We start from the raw sequence: 11,191 nt of genomic DNA, 5'->3' as shown, positions 1-11,191 counted from the left end.
ACTGGGACAGACTCCAGCCTCCTGCAATCCTAAGGAGGATTAAGTAGTGTGTAGATAATGGATGGATAGATATTAAAATTATCACACATTTCCAATATAGTACAATTTCAATGTGGTCACTTAAAATTTTAGGATATGAAAATAATGTACAAAACATTTGATATTTAGCAATGGACAGTTCTAAACTGTTATCATAAACAAGGATTCCAGCGTCTCTACTTTGGTGAGAGCTGTGAAGTGCAACAGCACCACCTGGTGGAGGTTCAGTAATAAACACTGGGGTTTCATCAAACTCCCAAGTCTGTTCTCACTGCGTAAATAAATGTAGCATTGCAACATTGGTCTTTGTTAGGAACCAGTTTCCAGTATTTGAACAAATACATGAGTTTATTTGCAGGGCTGATTGCCTATGTAGCAACTTTACAGTACATATCATTAATAATGGCAAAAAAGTAATGTTCTTATGACTAAATAACAGGATTAAATTGTAGTAGTTTTTACTGCATTGCTTTTACTCCCAGTGTTCAGCCATGCCTATTTAAATTGATCGTCCCAAGAAAGCTAATTTCTTCTTAGAAATGTCAATGTCATCTTGATTGCACCTCAAAATTACTCTCCATCGTGGAAGGCATTAATCACATTCTGCACACTGCACAGAAAGTCTCTCTGATGTAGTAATTCCCAGGCTGAATATTTCAATACAAATTAATCCTATTTAGGACTGAACGATTTGGGCAAAATATGTAACTGTAACTGTCCTCCTTCAGTTCAAAGCTTACTGTGTAATAGATGTAAAATGTGAAGGACGCTACCACGAGACACCACCCAAAGTGTAACGTTCATACAAATGAGACCTCTGACATGGCAGTTCAAAGAGGGACAGGACAAGCTCTGTGATGCTGCTAAGAATATATTTGAAGAAACAGATACTTCAGTATTTTCAGCAAAACCATGCACAACATGAACTTTATGTCCTACAGAAACCTTGTACCTTCAATTTGCCCTCTCAGTATTACAGAAGATGACACAAGCTGCAGTATGTGTGAAAGGTTCCCCATTGTATCAATCCAATCTCTTGGTTTGTGGAATGTTACAGGAATATAGCACCCCAAACTTAAAAGAAGAAAAACTTTTCATTTTCTAGTCACCAACCTATCTGGTAAAGTCTAAATTTTAACATGTCAACATGATATTGGTCAATGTAGCTAGTCAGTATAGCTTTAGACAAAAAAGCCCAGCTTTTTACACGGTGTCACTGACTTCAAGGTGAGAAAAGAATGACTAGACAATGTTCTATGTCAACTACTCCTTTAAGAGTAAGAGCAAACCTCAACAAAGAAAAGATTCAGATATTCTCAACTACTTTTCAGGGAACAAGGTTTATGTAGGACAAATGTAGAAAAAACACATGTGTAAACTGTAATTCTTCATTCTTTTCCAGAGAAGTTTTTGTTTTACTGGTAAATTTACATAAATATTTTACCAGCACAAAACCTTCAAAGGACCCTGGTCTCCCTCTTCAAGAAGGACAAGGAAAGGTTTTAATGTTCACACGTCACACATATCCCAAAGACAAAAAGCTGGAATACAGTAAGCACCTGGAGCTACAGCAGAAGTCTAAATAATAACATTTTATTAAACCTAATCAACAAACCATGAAACGCTTAGCAAGGCGGCTGAGAAGTGCTGCTTCACAAATGCAAGTATCAAAAAGCATCAAAGGACAGAAGAGAAAGAGGTTAGACTTGCGCTTCGCTGAGTCATAACCAAAAAATAACAAGGTAACACTAAAAATTCTTTAATGTGGCAGCTTAGTGCCTACACGTTTCAACTCAATCTTCATCAGGGAACAACTTCTTGGGATATTTTTACAGACTCTGATATAAGTAATCCAGGTCATGTGGAAATGATGTTTGCTTTTTCACAAAGCAGGAAACCTGCAACACTTGCACAGTTTCTAGCCTTCAACATTTTCAGAAATGAATGCTTCATCGTGACCACTTTACTTTCTGATATAACCAAATAATATATGTAGCATCCTGAAAAAAGCATGATAACAGACAAGGTGATGCCAGCACATATGTTCTGCTGGTCTAAGACGGGTCTTAAAGTGTTCAAGTAACTGTGAATTCAGAAACTGTGTGAAAAGGAAATCACTTCGTAATATAATATATAATGGTGTCACTGACTGTTGTGTAGAGTTTTAAAAGCTCAATCATTTTGTTCATTAAATTGAAAATAAAATGACTAGAACAATATAAAATATAACTTTCTTAGCTTCAAAAAATGTGTCAAACACAAAGACTGACTTAAAAAAATAGCCAAGAAACACATTTGTTTTGTTGTTATGGAACCTATTCTTTGCTGTCTCTTTCATACTGATTAAGAGCTCTGTACTTCAAGGAGGCTTTTTTTGGCTTTTGTCAATACCCCCTGTAGTGTTGTATGCAGCCACAACTTATGAGTTACAGGATGAACTGAGTTGAAACACATGTATGTTAAGCCCATTCATTAAAGGTTTTACATTTTTGAAAAGCAATGTGCTCTTGAGTATTTCTTGGTTCTGACTTTGATCACAAAGCTGAGTAAAAGTGTAACATTTTCCTCTTCCTAAACTACGAGACACAGCGAGAGCTCGCATTTAAGTCATTATAAATGTACTGACCAGAGTCTTTTATTTTGTATGAAGTCAGGGTCTCCTGCTGTACTGTCAGTCTCTCACTAGAAGCATAATGGTGAATTTTAAGGCTTATAGCCACATGATATAATAGTATGTAATAATGAGCTTTTTGTGTCTTTAAATAAAATGTTTGTCTTGCTCTTTTAAAAGATCAGTAGGTAACTGTGCATGCTGGTAGCCCCAAAGAAGCAACAAGATGTAGATGCAAAAATCCCACTTTTCTTTCTACAGGTGATGCCTATCCTGCTGAGAAGATTACGTTTGTTTAGCCAGACAAAGGTGCTCAGAATTTTCAAAAATCTCTCTCTTAGGTTGGACACTCGTCTTCATGAACTGAGGCCTCAAGACAGGAAAAATGAATTCACACAAATGGGATGAGTCCACATGGTGTCATGGTTCATGCTTTAGTTTAAAAGTACATTCGTTAAGGATTACAAAAACATTTATGAATGCACAGCCTCATTCCCTGAATGAAACATATTTTGGTATTAGTACTGGGGTTCCATGAAAAATGCTTACAGAACGTTTGGCACATTAAAATCAAAGTTACTGATAACAAAATGATAGATTAGGGTTATGCTTACATGAGAATCTGACCAGAGCAGCTTTCAATACTGAGATCTTGCCTAAATGCAGTAAACTCCACACTTTATAGGTCTGTGTAGCTCCATGAAGAGGCTCTATGCTACCAGTTAGCCAGCTACAGCAGGACAGGAGAGAGGCTGGACTCCTTTAATTTCCAGAGCCTTGTTGAACTGCACATCCATCGTCTTAGAAGCCTTGGTGATCTTCAGGTTCTTTATGCAACCTCTGAAGGACCTGTTGGTGGAGAGAGCTGCCTGACGAACTCCATCTGAGAGAGAGGGAACACATTCACACATCAGGGTGGGGCTTTTTGTGTAGCAACATACAATGTGTTTGTTCAAAATGGCACATTAGTGTGTACTGTATTCTCACTGTATATATGTTTACTACAACAGATGGAAAAGATGTATAGATGTAAATTTACTGAAATGTGCAGCTATTATTTTAAGTCTGAGTGTCTTTGTGCTTTTCATACCAGGATACCCTCCAACATAGATGGGGTCGTTGGTATCGCAGGTGTTGGAGCGAGCATTAGGACTCTCTGCTTTGCTCTGCTTCCCATCAACCACCAGCTCCACCCTGTGGCGGAGCTTGTTGGCAATGATGGAGTGCCACTGGCCATCACAGAAGCCATCTCCCTCTGGCATGTGCTCTGCTGTGATTCGTCCGGCCCCGTTATCAACATGGAAGAGTAACTAGGGGGAAGGGTAGGTAGATGGACACAAGAGTTTAACGCTTGCGCTAAAAGTGAAATTTATTTATTTTCATAGTCTACGTCTATCATTTATATATTCTTTGTCTGGAAATAGGGATAACAACATATACTTTATATACACAAGTAAAACTAACTGCATTCTTCTAATTCTTGAAGCACACACTGTACCTACAGACTGCATAAACCAAAGCAATTAGGTTAAAGGAATAGTTTTAGGAAACACACATTTGTTTCCTGGGGCACAGCATACTAAAGCTAAAGTGCACAGATCATACTCTAGCTTTGAAATGTCCATACTTAAATTTTAAATCCTTTAAGGGTAAGGATTTAAACTTTATTACTCGACAAAAGAAAGCGGCTTAGTTCTGTGACAATCGGTGTACGTTTGTCCATCTCTCTATCTCTTTTAGCAACATTACTCAAAAACGGACTGATGGACTTGGATGAAATTTTCAGGGAAGGTCAAAAATGACACAAGGACCAAGTGATTAGATTTTGGCAGTGATGTGGCTTATAGTCTGGATCCACAGATTTGTTAAAGATTTCTGTATCATTACGAGATAGCGTCAAGGAGTCACTGTAACCATGACTACAAGTGAACACTACATCAGCTGCCTGCTGACGATCACATGATTGCGATCCTACTGCAAATCCACCACTGTGGACTTATCAGGACTTATCCATCGAAAATGATACAAGGAACAGTTGATTAAATTGTGGGGGTGTTTCTGAGTCCCATCAATTCATGCCACTCGTTACATATTAAGTCACATGATTCAGCATCTGTACATGATGCACACATGCATAACACATGCCTGTGTTCAACGCAAGGTAATTTTTAATTGAAGATTTATTCCTTCAGAAATAATACGACTGAGCAGCCTTGGCAGAGTGCCGCACTCTCTAAGTGCTTTTTCTGTTCATTATGTTTAAAGTTTGAATCCTTAAACTTGATGCATGTATTTAGGTTTGATTGTCACAGAATTACAAAAATAAAAAATAAAATAACTTTAAAATCGCTTCATTTGCACTTTAACTTTGACCAAACCTAGATACTGACTGGTATTTATCAAATAGAATTTACTTAACTTATCAATTTTCAAAACTATTAATTGTGATACCAGCAGTGTAAAATGGACTGCAAATCAGGACTATTATAATAAAACATATACGTATTTATGCTTTTTTTTTTAAAATCACCAACTGAATGCATTTAGGTTCTTGTGACACACAGCAAGCACAGTTTACCTGCTGCATACCGTAGCGTAAGCGAGATTTAACACCATTAACCCCCCGATTCTATCCCTTCACATTCACTCCCCCAACACACTGCCTAAATATAATGATTCCACGAGTAAAGCCACTGGAATGGTGTGGAGCATGGTGCATTCCACATCAAGCCACATTCAATGTAGCTCACAACCCCCACACCTCAAAACCAGGGAATCACCTGTTCAACAGAAAAGAGAAACCACGATTCCACATTTGGTTGTAATTGCTCTTCATCTGCCTATGCAGTCTACTCACACCTCTACCAATATGTCTGGCTAGCCTTGTTGGTGACATGCAATGAACTGACAGAGAGAGTGGAGGTTTTTAGTTACCAATCCAATCATTTAATGCATATAAAATGCCGGACAGGTTTCTTATGGGCATGTGACCACTACAGAAAATGAACTTCTTATTGTTGCCATTGGAATACTTTGCACAGTCTAGCTTTACATGAGGCTGAACTTGGTTAGCTTAGCACAAAAACTGAGAACACAAAGAAACAGGTATCTTGGATCTTTTCAACCATGACAAAAACTGTATATCACCACCTCTAAAGTACACTGATAAGCACATTATGCCGTGTCTCTTTGTTTAATCAGTATCCAAACATAAGCATGATACTGCCTTACAGGATTGAAGAGCTGGGCTATTTCTTGACGGAGAGAGGAAGCATAATCTGCTGGCTACCTGGCAACTGCATAGAGTTAAGAAGCTTTCTGGCTCAAACCCTTCATAAAACAGTGAAATGCTGGTTCTGATCTTCAGTCTTTGCGTGGATAAACAAACAAGATATAATACGCTAATTAGTGAACTCTAAATGTGAATGTGCTCATAGAGGATTTTATTTGACTGAGCCAAACAAGATGCTTTCCGTCTTTGTGCTTTATTGTGTAATACTCAGACTCAATTTTTCAGCTAAACCTCTGCCAGAAAGCAAGTGTTGTTTCCAAAGTATTGAACCATTCCTTTAGTCATTGCTGCATACCTTGCCCTGGACAATCTCGAGACCAAATCCATCATTGGCTTGGTTACTGATGGCCAAAAGCACGCCATTGGTTCTGCTGGTTCGAAACTCTAATGCGACTGACACATCTAGGCCCACCCTGTAGGAGGAGACTGGATAAAGACACAGAGAAATTATTACTCACTTGTATGAGCATTTTTTCTGGAGTTAGTAGATGGTTCACAGGTCATTGCAAGGGTCTTTCTGCACAGCTGACCAGTAGATAACTCCATGACAAGCCAGCCAAATGTCGAAAATGATGTTCCTATTGTAAATACAGTCTTACTTTATGCAGCTGAGTTGTCTGTGTGTCATCTCACCTGCTTTAAGGTAACCGGTGCCATCAAAATAGGTTCCTGCCTCAGTAGCAACAAAACACCTTCCAACTACATGACTGGAGGTGGGTGTGGCCATGTTCAGTTTAAAGTCCTCAAAGACAGCCTCAGAGCGACCTAGGAACAGAGGGAGAGAGAGAGGGGTGAAATTTAAAATGCCATCTATGTAATTGTAACCGAGGTACAAGATAAAGATGCACAAAGACTTGTCGATTATTGGAACATACATGTTTTAAGATGCACAAATACTTGACAAAAGACAATTCCTTTACCTGGAGCGGCTGCCTTCGCGCTTACAGGACCTCCAACCATCTTAAAGTTACGAATGCATCCATTGATACTGTAGAGAATCTAGACACAAACAAACAAAAACAGTCACATTCAAAATTTAAATAGCAAACCTCTCAATGTGCAGCAAATCACTTTGGTATTTACTACACTGTAATCCTGATGGAAGACTGACACAGGAAATTAAAACTGTACTGTGATTCTGTTGATCGTTACATTATTACCACACCAATGTCAATATTTTAACTGGGATAATGTGAAAACTTGTTGTTTAAAAATGCATGAGTGTCTGTGTGTTGATACCGGTCCGATTCTTTTGCTGGTATAGTTTTGAGGTAATCCACCAACATACAGTGTTCCCACCACATCTAACAGGTCAGCCTGGTGAGAAGAAGACGGTTAATTAATGCAACATGAAAGCAATCTTTTAACACCAAATGCGTCATTATCAGAGGTTTTTACTGAATCATTTGTCTTATATTTTCCGATCACAAGTGTTTCTTGTTTGCTAGTCTGCCACTTGTACATGCGATTATATTAAAGTTTTCAAAGTCTGAAAATAATGAACCTTCTTTGGACTGATCATCTGTTTACTGTATCGCCCATCAACCATGAGCAGACCTCTCTGCTTGTTGCGAGTCACACGAATCTAAAAGGACAGAAAGAATTATGAAAATTAAGGTGACAAAACAGAACACATAAGGGACACAGAACAACTGAAACATTACTAAAAAACTGAAGGTATGTCCTACCTTGTGCCAGTTACCATCATTGATGGAGAAGGGAACACAGCCGGATATGTTTCCATGACCAAGGTCATAACCCAGACAAACCTGTCCATCCTTGATCTACCAGATTCATGATGGAGAGATGACAAATCAAATCAAATCAAAACTTTATTTATATAGCACGTTTTATACAAGAAATTGCAATACAAAGTGCTTTACAGATTAAAAACGATTAAAAACGATGCCTCATCTTCTACCCATTCCACCCCCCCGCCCACCCCACCCCTGACCCCACACAGTACAAAGAAGACACAAAGGAACACTCACACCTCCCCACCACCCACGCCCACCCCCAACCCACCCTGCAAACATGCAGAGAAGTGACTGTCATTAAAATAGTTAAAATGGGGCTGGGTGCACAAGGAGACATGAGATGACAGATGAGATGTCCCTGGTGAAACAAACTACATACGAACAGGGAAACCAAGTGCTTTGTGACACAAACAGAACTGATTCTATAACTTGAGAGTCAGTGTAGTTAAAAGCTGTGGGACATATATTGGAAAAGCAATATGCTTCTTAAACTAACATAAAAAATAAATTTGGGACAAACTGAGGGAAAAAATTGCATACAGTAATCATATGAACATTGGATGTTACCTGTATGGAAACAAAGTCAGCGTGGTTGATTCTTGCCATGTAGAGAACAAGACCAGACTCTTCTTTTGTCCTCAGATCAAACTCCAGTATTAGCCTACAACACACAAACACAGAGAACTGTTTAATGAAAATGAAAGAAACACACACAATAAATTAGTTCTAAAAGGGGCGGCATGGATCAGTGGGTAGAGTGGCCGTCTTGTAACTGGAAGGTTGCCGGTTTGATCCTCAGCCCATCGAGCTCATGTCGAGGTGTCCCTGAGCAAGACACCTAACCCCTAATTGCTCCTGGTGGGTCGTGGTTAGCGCCTTGCATGGCAGCTTCCACCATCAGTGTGTGAATGTATGGGTGAATGTGACGTATCATGTAAAGTGCTTTGGATAAAAGCGCTATATAAATACAACCATTTACCATTTAAAACAGTATTATACTGGTATAGAGTTTATGTATATCATTTTTAGTATGCAATTAAAAAAAACATCTGATATTCACAGCATGTGAATAACAATTAAACATGTTGGACTGGGCTGATGCCCATTTTTCTCCTGACTTACACCTTGTAAGTAAGTATACATTAATAAAGTTCTGCATATTTCTGTTCCAAATATTGACATAAATGATTTTATTCAGTTTGGTAAAACACGGATTTCTGCAGTGGCACAAAAAACAAATTGCAGTTTTGATTTAGTCAGATATTTATGATGGAATTGTGTTTTCTAGCACTGACAAATACACAGAAGGTTGAAAGACACAGTGTGATTTGGACAGCAGGCCGCCCTATAGTCTGGGAGAGTGTGAAGTAAACAAATGTTACAAGTCTGATTCCCAGAACAGTCACTGGGCAGGCATTGGATCACTGCCGACCCAGACTATCAGAACAATACTTCAAACATACAGTACCGCTCACAAGTTTGGGGTCACTTAGAAATGTTCTTATTTCTGAAAGGAAAGCATTTTTAAATGAATCAGAAATACAGTCTAGACATTGTTAATGTGGCAAATCACTATTCTAGCTGGAAACAGCTGATTTTTAATGGAATATCTACATAGAGGTACAGAGGAACATTTCCAGCAACCATCACTCCTGTGTTCTAATGCTACATTGTGTTAGCTAATGGTGTTGAAAAGCTAATTGATGATTAGAAAACTCTTGTGCAATTATGTTAGCACATGACTAAAAGTGTGCGTTTTCATGGAAAACATAAAATTGTCTGGGTGACCCCAAACTTTTGAACAGTACTGTGCATAAACCATAACCTTGTCTATAGATACAACGGGTGTATCCTGTCTCTCTTTTCATCATTTTTCTGGTATTGTTGTTGTCAGTTTCTGGAACATAGAGGTTGTTCTGAGGGCTGGTCCAGTCAACATGTTCACTTTTTTAACACATTCTTAATTATACAGTAGATTTTGATCTGGTGTACACCTGTGCGATTGTCAAAACTTCATCTTAACCTGTCAAAGCTATCAGTCACAGTTCTGCTTTCCTTTTACTTATTTAGAGCTGTGCTCAATGTGGTGGGGTCTGAAAAACACACACACATCTGTGTTTGCTGCTGAGTATGTTCTATGTGGGAAGACATAAAGGTACATCTGCATTGGTGGAAGGCAACTATTATAGTCTTTCATTTTCATGCTGCTACAACTACAAAACTATATTTATTTCAGTGCAACAACTCATTAGAGATGAAGAGTTTTCTTTTGAATTAAGATTGTAAAATATAATATGTATTAGTAAAGATGAAAAGTAATATAATATATAAAATAGCCTTCTCTCAGTAATCAAATAGTATATTATACTTTAAGATTCATCTTTTTTTTTTTAAATTGTAAGTACTTCTGGTACTCTAGAAACATTTTGATAATTACAGCTACATACATGTGACATTTTCATTGTGGTACTCATACCGATAATGAGGAATTTTTACATAAAGATGTATATATCTGCCAAAACTTGTACATCTTTCCACACTGTTGATGTTTATTGAGTATTTGCATGTTTTTAAATCATATATTGATTTAATATTATAATACTGTCTGATTGGTACAGCGCAGTGGTTTGGTAGTTAGCACTTTCGCCTTGCAGCTTAAAGATATCCGGTTCGCGTCCTGTCCTTCCTGGGATCTTTCTGCATGGAGTTTGCATGTACTCCCCTTGCATGTGTGGGTTTTCTTCAGGTTCTCCAGCTTCCTCCCACAGTCCAAAAACATGCTCAGGTTAATTGGTAACACTAAATTGTCAGTAGGTGTGAATGTGAGTGTGACTGACTGGCTGTTTTTGAAGCTCTGTGATAGACTGGTGACCTGTCCAGGGTGTCCCCTGCCTTCACCCTAAGTCAGCTGGGATAGACTCCAGCTCCCCCATAACCCTAATGAGGATTATGTGGTGTATAGATAATGGATGGATGGATGGACAGATATTATATAATTATATCCATTATAATGCCAGTGTTGTGAATTTCTCAAAAGGTTAGTCTGTGGTAGGTGCTACATAATTTAAACTGTAAATCCTAAATATACAACATAACCAGCAACACTGTGTACATTGCACTAAAAGAGTAATAAAACCATGGTACACACACACAAAAAAGAACTGAATAATAAGTAAACCTAATAGGTGGAGATTTACTTCGACTTACCTCTCTCTGACTTTAGTGTCATCAAAGGCAAAGCTCATGTGGCTGTTCCGAGTCAGTCCAAACTGATATGCCTTTTCCAGCGCTGTCGGGGCCACAGCTGAAGCACATGAATCCTGGAGATTGGACATAACATGTCAGTTCCCCTGACAGGGTCTCAGAACACTGCTCCTATCGCTTCTTGTCAACAGGAACCTGGACACCCTGGCAGAAGCCATGCCACTCACACTAATAGGGTTCCTGCTGGTGATCTGCAATGACCTGAAGGCTTAGTTGGTCACATTCAAA

At 38.5% G+C, this 11,191-nt stretch overlaps 1 protein-coding gene across 2 annotated transcripts in view; it reads right to left on the bottom strand.

Annotated features, from left to right (window-relative positions):
• Positions 1-894: 894 nt before the first annotated feature.
• lama2 (laminin, alpha 2) overlaps positions 895-11,191 on the bottom strand; it is a 351,505-nt gene continuing 341,208 nt past the window's right edge. For both annotated transcript variants that reach the window (XM_051960749.1, XM_051960750.1), the window contains 10 exons: positions 10,907-11,019; positions 8,267-8,360; positions 7,631-7,726; positions 7,447-7,527; positions 7,182-7,259; positions 6,863-6,941; positions 6,576-6,707; positions 6,238-6,368; positions 3,741-3,960; positions 895-3,533 (listed from right to left, as the gene is read on the bottom strand). In XM_051960749.1, the coding sequence (XP_051816709.1) occupies positions 3,373-3,533; positions 3,741-3,960; positions 6,238-6,368; positions 6,576-6,707; positions 6,863-6,941; positions 7,182-7,259; positions 7,447-7,527; positions 7,631-7,726; positions 8,267-8,360; positions 10,907-11,019 (1,185 nt within the window). In that variant the 3' untranslated portion in view covers positions 895-3,372. The remainder of the gene's footprint in view (positions 3,534-3,740; positions 3,961-6,237; positions 6,369-6,575; positions 6,708-6,862; positions 6,942-7,181; positions 7,260-7,446; positions 7,528-7,630; positions 7,727-8,266; positions 8,361-10,906; positions 11,020-11,191) is intronic.

This window comes from Acanthochromis polyacanthus, chromosome 16, assembly GCF_021347895.1.
Source record: "Acanthochromis polyacanthus isolate Apoly-LR-REF ecotype Palm Island chromosome 16, KAUST_Apoly_ChrSc, whole genome shotgun sequence".
Lineage (NCBI taxonomy): Eukaryota > Metazoa > Chordata > Actinopteri > Pomacentridae > Acanthochromis > Acanthochromis polyacanthus.
Note: the sequence above shows the minus strand (reverse complement) of the source record. Positions and strands in the feature narration are given on the sequence as shown.